At 49.2% G+C, this 11,998-nt stretch overlaps 1 protein-coding gene across 1 annotated transcript; it reads left to right on the forward strand.

Annotated features, from left to right (window-relative positions):
* The first annotated feature begins 902 nt into the window (after positions 1-902).
* Positions 903-2,832, forward strand: LOC119283394. Its single transcript, XM_037562957.1, has 3 exons — positions 903-1,312; positions 2,444-2,513; positions 2,620-2,832. Exons 1-3 carry the CDS (start codon positions 1,101-1,103, stop codon positions 2,830-2,832), a joined length of 495 nt encoding a protein of 164 aa, XP_037418854.1. The 5' UTR covers positions 903-1,100.
* The last annotated feature ends 9,166 nt before the right edge of the window (positions 2,833-11,998 follow it).

An 11,998-nucleotide genomic window follows, 5' to 3' on the forward strand; every position in this document is an offset into this window, starting at 1 on the left:
GCGCGGCCTCTTCATGTCGCCGCGGATGACCTCGGCGGCGGGTGGCATCGCGCCGGCGCCGGCCCGAGCCGCCGCCCCCTCCTCCTCAAAGCTCCCCAATGCGGCGCGGCCAAAGAAGGGCAAGACATCAGCGAAGAAAAACAAGGTGGCGGACGGCTCCGGCACCTCCAAGATGCCGTTGAAGATCTTGCCAACACCGTCGGAGCTTCACGTGATGCGGTGCGCGATGAGGAGAGGGAGGAAGATTCATCTTCGAAGGCGGAAGAATCGTCTTCCGAAGATGAGGACGAGGACGAAGACGAGGACGAGGACGAGGAATGATGTGTCTCTTCATTTGTGTATTGAACTTGATTTGCATTTTGAACTTGGTTGGATGAACTTGTGGGTATGATTTTAAACTTGTGGGCATGAACTTCATCAACCTGTTTTGTGTGAAATTTTTATTGTGTTGAAAATGTTTATCATTTTGTGTTGAAAATGCTATATGCAATACACCGGCGAGTTGCGCGCGCTGTATTTTAGCGCGGCTGCTGGAGCCAGCGCTGCGCGTCACGCCAAACCAGGCGATGCGCACGTGGCATATCTATTTTTTGCGCGCGGCGCGACCGGGCGCCGGTTGAAGATGCTCTCATGACCTACATCAAGCCTGCAATTCGCCTACTCGGACGAAACTGAAGAATTCGACAGTTGGACTGAAGAAGAGCCGAACCGGTGCGCTAAATTGATGGACGCTCAAAGTATTCCGTCTCGAAAGTGGCGATCAGCGGCTCTCATCGACCAGGCCAAGCCAGCGACAGACGTTTCTAAAAAAAAAAAAAACAGCGATAGACAGAGACGTTCATAGGCTCCGTGATTGCTGGCACCAACCAGCCATTAAACCCAGCCGCATCCGGTGGATCGGCTTCATCTTCTCCTTTCCCCAAGTGTAAACCCTAGCTACTTGTAGCCAACCTCTTAATTCAGGCTATCCGTGAGTGGATTGATCCGTCAATATCGTGCTATTTCCTCTGATCTGCTGATTGATCCTCTAGATCCAGCCTTTGGCCCTCTCTCCCTAACGCGTGCCCGATCCGATCGATCTGCAGACGCAGAATCGATCGATGGGGTCCTTCCTCTCTTCGGCTGCCGGTGCCGGTGCCGGTGCCGCGGGCGAGGCTGATCATGGCGCACGCCCCCTCCGCTCTCCTACCATAAAGGAGTGCACCCGCCGTATGACAAACCAGGAGCTAGCTCGGTTAGACGGATACGATCCAGTAAGCTTCCAAGAACTCGTGGCCAGAGCAAATGCTGGCCACCCCACGTTGGCACTAGAGTACGTTCCTCCCACCTACACGCTCATTACCCCAGTCCCAGCTAGTTAGCTACTCCCTCCGTTCAGATGTTTTAGATATTTTAATATAAATTACATATGGATTGAAATGAGTTAAAAATATATCTATATACTCCCTCCGTTCAGATGTTTCCAAAAAATACAACCCATTTAGAAAAAAATAATACTATTTCAGTATGGACTATGTGCGGGCTGAAATGAGTTAACAAACACACTAACACCTAGTTTGGCAACGCAGTTTTTTCAAAACCACAGTATTTCAAAACCTCTGTATTTTAATGTGTGGACAATATACTTTGGTTTCTCAAAAGTATAGTTTTTCTAAGTTTTGGTAAAACCGTGGAGGCGTTTGGCAAAGGGCAGTTTTATTAAGTTTCTCTGATTTTGACAGATTGTTCTGTTGTTGCATGGATAATCTTGACCATACCTAGCTGCACTCACGGCTGGATCAACTCGTGCTAACGGCCGCCGTATGCATGCTGGGCATGGGCACGTTCTCTACTGGATGCTAGGACACATAGTCGAGTTATCTTTTGTGATCCATCAAAGATGGAGCATTCTGACAGGCACTGAAGGTGCAGCTTGCGCGTCTAGAAGAAGCAGTGGTAAAAAGGAGCAGGGGCTAATAAGTCATCCGTATGTGTACTCTGGCCAGATAGATCTATCATCTAGCATGTTCACCCGCAAAAATCATCTAGCAAAGTATTGGTCATAAGAAGATGAACTCAAAGAGACCAATGAGCCAGCGTTTCTCAGTTTTAAAAAAAGAAGTCCCGACCTCTTTTTCAAATACTACAAAAATACCACAGTTTTACAGATACTATGGTTTCTTAAGCTACAATATTTTTTTTATCCAAACACCTCAAAGTATTTAATACTGAAGTTTTTTTAGAAACCACAGTATTACTAGAAAACTTCAAAAAATACTTAGCTCCCAAACGCACCCTAAAATGTCTCTATATACATCCAATTCAGAAAAAGGCTAATCGTAGAACATCTTATATTTGTGAATGGGGTAGTACCCAATTTCTTCTTTTCTATATTTAATTCAAGAATTATGTCGAATAACGAACGAACGATAGGACCATGTTTACCTTTTGTTCTGATTGACAGCAAGGTCGACTCCGCCGCTGTTTGTAAGCTTGTCCGCTGCGCCCTCAAACACTACAACTCCAAAAACCCGGTAGGTACTCCCAGCAACTCAGGGGACCTAGCGGCTTCCCAATTCTACAATCTTCAGTTTCGATCCTCTTGGATGTGCATCATCTGCTAGTACTGTCTTGACGCAGGGCGCCGACTTCGAGTATCCCGCCGAGCTGACCACGGAGATGAAGGCCACTGGTATCAGTTTCAGGGAACGTTTCTGGTACCACGTCGGTTTCTTGGCGCGCCGGAGCTTACCTTTTTTTTTTCACTTTTCTCTCCATTTTTTTCCTTGGTCCCTGACCGCCACACACTTTTTGTTATTACCATGTTCTCCCTGCTATGAATCAATGAAATAACTAGCAATTGCTGGACAGTTTAAAAAAAAAGATGATGAGTTCCAACACTTCTTTGCCGAGCTACGCTTCAATGAGTGGACCCGCAGACCAAATGTTCAAACATGCACCATCTTAGGTGCATAATCAACCATACCAGCTAACCGTGCTGTATATATATGCAATTTGATCAACCCTAGCTAATTCTCTATATGTCCTTCCCTATTTATGTTGACAGAAAAGCCGTTGTGCCGCTTCAGAAGCAGGTGTGCTTTTTGTACAGATGGGTCTAAGATTTTGCACCCAAGCGATACGGAATTTGCGTGTGGAAAGGAGGGGCACGAAAAGAAATTCTTCAGCAAGAAGGATATGCAAGTGTGGCCGATTGATCCTATGAGACATGCATCGCGGACGTAGGATATTTATATGATGTTCTTTGTATTTGTCATCCTTGTTGTTTAATTTCCTGGATCATAAGAGAAATAAATTATTGTCTGAGCCTCACCGCGCACACGATCCTTGCTTTTTGAGCATGAAAGACGTCTATAAAATTTGAGCAGTTGGAGAACTAAATCAAAATGTATGCTGTAAGCTAGATTACCACAATCCATGTGCTGACTCTCAGACACTCTGTTCAGGATTAAACTTTGGTCATTGGACATAGGTGGCATATGGAATCCATAAGCTGACCCTCAGATACTCTGTTCAGGATTAAACTTCAGTGCTATAGGCTTCTATGCTTAGCGATTAAAAACCGCCCACCCCCGCCAACGCCAGCCCTTCCTTTATAACCAGCCCTCCTCCACACCTCCCAGATACACAACCAACACCACCACCCTCACAAGAAGGCAACTGCGCAGGCGACGCCGTTGCTTCCGGTGCCTCAGCCGCGACCACGTCGTCTTCGACTGCCGCAACCCCGTCCACTGCGCCCGCTGCTGGCGGTCTGGTCACCGGAGTTTCAGGTGCACAGCCCCTCGCCTGCTTCCTTTCTTCCCGCCCCTACCTCGCAACCCTAGAGCTGACCTTAACCCCTCCTTCTGCCTCCCGAGAACCATGAGCCCGGACGCCCCTACTCGCGACGACCACGCTGCCAGTGACGCCCATGCAGCACCGTCGGAGGCGGGCCTGGTGATCGGATCCATGCGCCTCGACGTCAACCCTACGGCCACCTCGCTCCCTCTCCGGCTCGGCGTCCCTACCACGCCACGACGCATCGCCGAGCCTGATCTCCTCTGCCCAGAGCAGGCCGTCGACCTCAACTCCTCGCCACCGGAGTTGTCCGTGCCTGTGGACAGTACCGCGGTCAAGCTGCGCCTCCACCTGGTCAAGGCCGTCCGTGACCTTGATGACGCCGCTGCGGCCACCGCAGCTCGCCTCTCCCTCCTTCCCCCAAACCCCACACCCACTACCCGCTCCACGGACTCCGGCTCCTGCTTCAACAGGGGTCCTCCGACCTTTGCACCCATCCCACGCCCCACCACTCCCCCCCTCATCGTAGCTCCCCCCACCTCGTCCAAGACGACATTGCTCGCTACGCCTTCGTCCACTTCGAGACCCCAGTGCACAACCCTTTCCCTGACATCCGCCGTGTCCTACGGGAACGCGCTGGTGACCCGCTCGTCCGCGTCGCCGCCTCCTTTCATGGAGCCGCTCTGGTGTCCTTTCCCAACGCTGCTGCCCGTCATGATGTCATTCGCCGCGGCCCCCTTCATCTCCATGGCAACACCATCACCTTTGAGCCTGCCGAGGATCACGGCCGCTCCACCGCCCAGTTCGAGGATGACCTAACTGAGCTTGAGGCCATCGGCTTTCCCCTTGAGCCGTGGCATCCTGCTGGCGTCCACTTTGTTCTTAACTTCCTTGGCCACATCTACACCATAGATCAATATTGCATCATGGATGATGAGCGCACATCCATCCGTGCCACGGTTGCTCTTTTCAAGGGCACAAAGCTCCCCGATGCCCTCACCGTCCAGCTCCCGAACCTTGACATACTCATGGTCGATTTGCATGAGCACGGCAAAATCTCCCGCATCGGGCCCAGTGACCCCTCTCCTTTCTCATCCGACGATGGCAGCTCCGACAGCAACCAGGAGGGCTATGGCTCCGTTGGCAGCGCCTCGAGCCTGGGACTCCTTCGTGCCACTGCTGCCATGGCCGCTCTTGGCTCGATTGTTGTCTCTCCCGAGTTTCCTCAAGGCCCGCCCTCCTCCCCCTCCCGCAACGCCGACCTCGCCGCCAATGCCTTCGTGCACCTCGCTCTTTCATCCTCTGATGAGGATGTGCCTGTGGCCAATCTGGGCCTGGCCTCTCCTGTCGTCCTGGATGGCATCCTGCTTAACATGCCTCCCCATCCAGTAGATCTCTCTCACGCGCCCTCCGCTACGTCACCTTCACCACCTTCACCGCCTGTGCCTCAGATCATCTCCTCCCCCTCCCCTAGCAACGCCTCCACTCTGCCCACTCCACCTGCAGCTCCCACTCCTATCCCCCCCGCTGCCGCTGCCTCTGGCGTGCTGCGTACCTACGTGCGCCGTCTGCGCTCCGCCGCGGCTCTGGCTGCACCTGTCGTGGCCCCGGAGGCTCCGATGCACGTTGCCGTGGCAAACAAACGCCGCAACGCGAAGAAGAGGGCCAAGGATGTTGTCCATGTGCGTCGGAGCACGCGCCTGGCCAAGCTTGAGCCATACGGGCGTCTTCACATGGAGGAAAAGGCGTCCAAGGCCAAAGCAAAGCGCATGGACCTGCTGCTCGATGCCAAGGACTTTGAGGATGCCGTTCACGATGCCAAGCTGGATGATGACGACCTGGAGCCGGCCTCCCCTCAGTCCTGGCTGCCCTGGCGCAGGCCTGCGGCTCTCCCATGGAGGAGGTCGATCTCGTCGCATCAGCAGCGACCGCTGCCCGCCTCTGATCTTGCCATGTGGGCTCTATCTATCTATCTGTATTGTAGTTTGGTGTCATGTTGTTTCCTTAGATGAGTAATGCTACCTTATCAGTTTGTTCCTGGAACATTAGAGGTCTGGGCGATGTTGACAAATGTACGGATGTGCTCTCCGAACTTTCATCTATTAAACCTCATCTGCTGCTTCTGCAAGAAACGAAACTTGCTGCCCCGTCTATGCTCAAAATCAGATCTTTTCTCCCTCGGTCTCTCGATATGCAGGTTACGCTACCAGCTACTGGAACTTTCGGTGGGCTGCTCACAGCCACGAACTCCTCCTTCCTTACGATTCTCTCCCACACGAACTACGCCTACTGCTCGACGGTTCAAGTACAATCTTTGGCAAGCCCCCTAACTTTACACATCACAAACGTGTATGCCCCCATGAACCGCGCACTTAAGCTTGAATTCCTAGCTGAATTGGCCTCCATCGCTCCACCTGATCACTCCCCTTGGCTCCTCGTCGGGGACTTTAACCTTATTCGCTTCCCGAACAAGAAAAACAACAACAACTTTCACTCCAACGAGGCCACTGCCTTTAACGAGACCCTTAACACACTTGCCCTCCTAGAACTCCCCCTTCTAGATCGTCGGTTCACCTGGTCTAACAACAGAGAATCACCGGTGCTAGAACGCCTGGATTGGGCTTTTTTTAACCTAGCTTGGAATAATGCCTTCCCCAACTCCAACCTCACGACCCTCACACGCACCACCTCCGATCATGTCCCCCTGCTTATCTCCCTTTCCACCTCCGTACCGCGCTCCCGCCTTTTCAGATTTGAACGGTTTTGGGCCTCGAGACTAGCTTGTAAACAAATTGTAGCCCAGGCCTGCAGCATGCCCCAAGCACCCACCTCTTCTGCCTCGGCCCACCTAGCCCATATCCTTCAAACCCGCCGCTCCCGCCTAAAGCGATGGGCCAAAACCCTTTCCCCCGCCCATGTCCGGGAAGCTAGGTGCAAACGTGTAATTGATCTCTTAGACCGAAAGGAAGAGCGCCGGACCCTAACTCCAGCAGAATTCTGTCTTTGTAACGTCCTAAAGCTTACTCTGCAAAGAGCTACTCGTGATCGATCCATTCTCCTGCGCCAACGTGCTAAGTTTAAAAAAGCGACCCTTGGTGATGAAAACAATAAATTCTTCCATGTGTCAGCCTCCCAGTGCTTCCGCAAGAACAAAATCCCGGTCCTTATCGATCAAGGAATCGAGTTTCACTCTCATTCAGAAAAAGCCCGCATTCTCAAATCTTTTTACCATAATCTACTTGGTGTCGCTGTAGATACTAATTGGAGTTTCAGCCTTGCACAACTCTACCCTACCCAAATCCCTCAACTTCGACACCTTGACTCGAACTTCTCTGAGGAAGAGATTAAGATAGTTTTCCTTCAAATGAACTCCAACGCCAGCCCTGGTCCTGATGGTTTTGGTCCCAGTTTCTACAAAACCTTTTGGACCAACATCAAAACCCCCCTCCTTGCTTTCTTCAAAGACTTTGAGAACAAAACTGCGGAAACCAAGCGTTTCAACAGATCCACTATGGTCCTACTGCCCAAATCTACCAATGCCCAATCTGCAGACAAGTTTCGCCCTATCGCCCTCCAGAACTGCCCCATCAAAGGCATTGCCAAAGTTCTTACCAACCGTCTAAAAACTTACATTCCCTTGCTTGTTCATGGGGACCAAACTGGTTTCATCTCAGGAAGATGCATTGCCGAAAACTTTATGTATGCAGCAGACCTCATAAATACTTGTCATAAAAGAAAAGCCACTGCGATGGTGCTAAAACTGGATTTCAGAAAAGCTTTCGACTCTGTGTCTTGGCATGCCCTTCTCCTCATCCTGCGGCATTGGGGATTCCCCAGCCGTTTTTGCTCCTGGATTTCAGACTTGCTTACCTCTGGCAAAACGGCTGTCATGCTTAACGGTGTTCAGGGTGATTGGATTAACTGCAAAAACGGCCTGCGCCAAGGCGACCCCGTGTCCCCTACCTTTTCATCATTGTTGCAGATGTTCTTCAGCAGCTCATTCTAACCGCCAACGCATCTTCCCCCGACCTTCGCCACCCGATCTACCCTGATCTCCCACCGGCCATTTTACAGTACGCCGATGACACGCTCATTATCACCCATGCTTCCCCTAATGCCGCCATTCTTCTTCGATCTCTGCTGGACCAGTTTGCTCAGGCCACGGGTCTGCAAATTAACTACTCAAAAACCACGTTTATCCCTATGAATCTAGACAATGCAATCACTCTCCAAATAGCTCAAACTCTAGATTGTCCTGTTTCCAGCTTTCCACAAACTTACCTAGGCCTGCCGCTCTCCCCAGTTAAGCTGACTGCTGCGGCCTTTCAACCAATTATTACAAGCTGCGTTAGTTACCTTCCTGGTTGGTGTGCTAGACTCCTTTCTCGTCCCGGTCGTCTGGTGCTCGTTTCCTCTGTGCTAGACTCGTTAGCTGCGTACTTCATGTCTGTCTTCAAACTGCCCAAAAAGACGATTAAAAAGTTGGATGCCATTAGACGTGCGTTTTTCTGGGCTGCCAATGAGACTTGTTCAGGTGCCCAATGCCTTATTGCATGGTCTAACATATGTAAACCAAAAGAGTTCGGTGGTCTAGGCATCAAAGATTTATCTATACAGAATGACTGCTTGCTTATGAAGTTTGCTTACAAATTCCTCGCCACCACCTCCCACCACGAATTACCCTAGGTTGTATGGCTAAACAGAGTCCACTTATACAGTATCCCACAGATAGCTTCATGCAAAAACCCATCCTATTTAACCAAGGCTGTGCAAATCCAACTTCAGACTCTCTCCTCCATCACCTTCATCCTCACAAACAACGGCCTTAAAACTTTCTTCTGGCATGACACGTGGCTTGCTCATGCTCCCCTTGCTCAGCTTTTTCCAGGACTTTATTCTCATTCCACCAACAAACACATCCTAGTATTCCATGTCATGCAGTATGGGCTACTTATGAACCTAACGGATCGGCTAACCTCGGCCACCTCGCGCGAGCTGGATGCTGTGTTGTTGTTATTGCAGGACTTTTCTCTGTCTCCGAGCCCTGACGAGAGGCATCTGATCCACGGCTCTTCATTCTCCTCGCGAGCTGCTTACAAGCTGCTCACTCATGAGAATCAAGAACATGATCACGCCATCTTAATTTGGCGCTCAAAGGCGCACCCGAAGCTGAAGCTCTTCGCTTGGCTACTCTTCCATGGCCGCCTTAACACCAAGGCAAACCTGTTCCATAAGCACATTGGCATGGGTGCTAGGTGTCCACGATGCTCGGCTACCTCTGAGGATACAACACACCTTTTCATCACATGCCCTAAAGCATAGCTGGTCTGGCTGCAGCTCGGCCTCACTCCAACTGTCAGAACTCCAGATCTCTGGCTTTCTGCACTCCCACAAGGCCTTGACTCTTCTACATGGCCCGAGGTGCTTCTTGCAATTCTGTGGAAAATCTGGGATTCACGGAATGCTGTTGTGTTCAGGAATGAAGATCACACTGCTATCTTCACAATATCCAACATTTGTAATGACTTTGCTCTTTGGACCAACCAGTTCCATGTACCGGTAGATAAGGTTTCAGCCACATCCTGGCTGACATACCTCTCCTCACGGCTTGCTGTAACCCTGTAAACCCTCTCCTCGGCTTTCGCTGAGCTTTGAGTAATATAATTCAGGTGGGGATCCTCTCCCCCCCGGTGATTCCTCAAAAAAAAATTAAAAAATGAAAATGGAACAGAGATTTAAAGTATTGGACATCAAGTTCCTGTATGGCTGTATCAAACCTATGATAGTTGTCCTCTACCAGGTTTGCTCAAACATCAGCATTTCTTTACATTGTTTCTAGTATCAAACACCAAATCAACTGCAAGGCACTGGTGTAATGATGAATATGCACTTGCAATATTTATAGAGCTTACCCTTCTGCTCAAGCAGAGCAAATACGGTGTATAGGTTACACATTTAATCCATGGTGTTGCTTTTTTAGTCTTAAAGTGTAATCTGCTCGCAACTTGCATTCCTTAACTGCTTATACATGGTATACAGTATGTTACTGGTGAATGTTTGTAGGATTGAGTTTCTAGATTAGTGGATACATTGTCCAGTGATTTATTTGTTATCGACTATTCTAGATTAGTGGATATATAGTACATATTTGTGATCCTTGTTTTGACATGTCGACTCAATTCAATACTACTGGGGATAAATACTCGGTATTCTTTGTGAAACAAAACAAACTTCCTTTTTATTGTTCTGTTACTCACTGTGAAATCTTGAAGTTAACCCTATAGAAACTTTGGACCGGTTTTAACATTTAACATCAAGTTGTGCAATTGGTGTACTGAAATAATTTAATTATTATCTTCTTATCTTTTGGACACTGACTTGACATACCTTCTCTTTATTGCTGATGTGCCCAACCTTCTTGCTTTAGGTTTACACCTTCGTGTTTCTGTTACGAATAATTCCACTAGTGAAACAGTAACAGAACTTGATGAATTATATTTCCCATACCTGCATGTCCGGATAATAAAGATGCAAGGCATGTTAAGACATATGATGTTGCACTGAAGGAGAAAGGCTTTGTAGACGGTCCGTGGTGTCAAAATTATTGGCTAGGGGACAGCTAAGAAAGTTTTGGAAGCTACTCTCCCACCCTCACCCCTAAAAAAAAAGGAAAACCAGTTACAACTAACAGGGCACTGCACCCACACAAAAGTATGCCTGCATGTGCAAAAAAATGTGTGCACTTACTGGAAAAGAGTTTCAATCATCCTTTATGTTGTTCCTTAAAATTAAAATTTGCAGTAAGTTATTCATTGCTCTTGACAGCTGGTAAAGCTGAATCTCCTACCTGATGCATCTGGTTCATTTGTTGAAATCCTTCAACGGTACCCATTGTGGACTTCTGCATGGTTCACCAAAAGGATTTTCAGTCAATGTTGCATCAGCTAATGCCAGTCAGGTTGATATCTTCATGGGATCCCCCTCTTTCCCTTTGGGCAAATGTCACCTCTTCGAGTAGGAGATGAGGTATTGCCAGTACCCAGTGATGAGATGACATGCTTATTAAACATTTGTGTGTGACTGACAGAATACCACTTCGGGTATTCATGTTTTAATTCTTCATCGAGACAAATGATTTTTTTGCGGCAAAACACAAATCAATTTGACTTCACATCAATTTTAGCTTTCCACTTTAATTTGAAATACCGGCCCATTATGTGTTTGCAGGTCCTAACTCAACCTGACCGCAGCTACCATTATCAGTATCAGTCTGCATTTCGTTTGTCTTCAGCAAGATGTTCTTCGGGCCCATGCGTCTCGGGTCATATGACTGGGCTAGAAGTAACGCGGATACTTGATGCTAATACACTCGTGACCTCAGATGGTAAGTGGGAAGTTCCATGTTTTTGGTTTTCTTCTACGGTTCAAGTTCCCATTATTTCTACACATAGCTAAATGACAGTCGACTGAATGTCAAATTGAGGTCAGTCGATTTTTGAGAGTTCGCCGGAGAAAGGCCGGAGGGGAGGAAGGAGAAGGAAGGGCTCAACGAAGGGCTACCCCATTATTTATCTTAGGGTTTAGGGTGAGGGCGGTGGGGGGGCTTCGCCAGAGAAAAAAAGGGGACACGGGCGGGGCTAGAGGGATGGCTAGCGGCGCGGTAAGACCGGCGGTGGGGGGCGGTTCAGGGGAGGGCGGTGCGGCGAGGCGGTTGCGGGAACGCCCGCGGCCCGGCCGGTGGTAGCAGGTGGCGAGAGGAAGACCGAGCATGATCTGTTTCTGTTTCCAGGAGGAAGAAGACGTGAGCATCACCGTTCGTTTGTCATCCAACGGCTGAAAATGGTCCCAATTCAGTTTTTCAGGCGACTTACGTTTAGCCAGTCCCGAGTTTTTCTTCCGACGCAATCTGCTCTCAGCCTTGGATTCAGTCTGAGAAGTCAATAATCAAAATGACGAGCAGCATTTTTCCAACGTGAGGATGTAAACCTGAAACTAAAGAACATTCATGATGTTGCAGGGCTTCTTTGTTTATCCTTTGGGCATCATCGTCTGTGAAGCACATCACAGTGAAGCAGTGACTCGATCGCCTTTTGCTGCTTTTGGTGAGTTACTGTACTCATCCACCCTCTTCCCCAATCAGTTAGGACTTAGGACACCACGATCATTGCCCAATACAGACAGTGATGCCAAGTTCAAGCAGAAATGATGTGAGTGTGAC

This window comes from Triticum dicoccoides, chromosome 4A, assembly GCF_002162155.2.
Source record: "Triticum dicoccoides isolate Atlit2015 ecotype Zavitan chromosome 4A, WEW_v2.0, whole genome shotgun sequence".
Lineage (NCBI taxonomy): Eukaryota > Viridiplantae > Streptophyta > Magnoliopsida > Poales > Poaceae > Triticum > Triticum dicoccoides.

Coding starts and splice junctions, on each gene's coding strand:
- LOC119283394 (XM_037562957.1), top strand. CDS start 1,101: ATGGGGTCCTTCCTCTCTTCGGCTGCCGGTGCCGGTGCCGGTGCCGCG. Junction 1,313..2,443: donor CACCCCACGTTGGCACTAGA/GTACGTTCCTCC, acceptor TCTGATTGACAG/CAAGGTCGACTCCGCCGCTG. Junction 2,514..2,619: donor ACTACAACTCCAAAAACCCG/GTAGGTACTCCC, acceptor GTCTTGACGCAG/GGCGCCGACTTCGAGTATCC.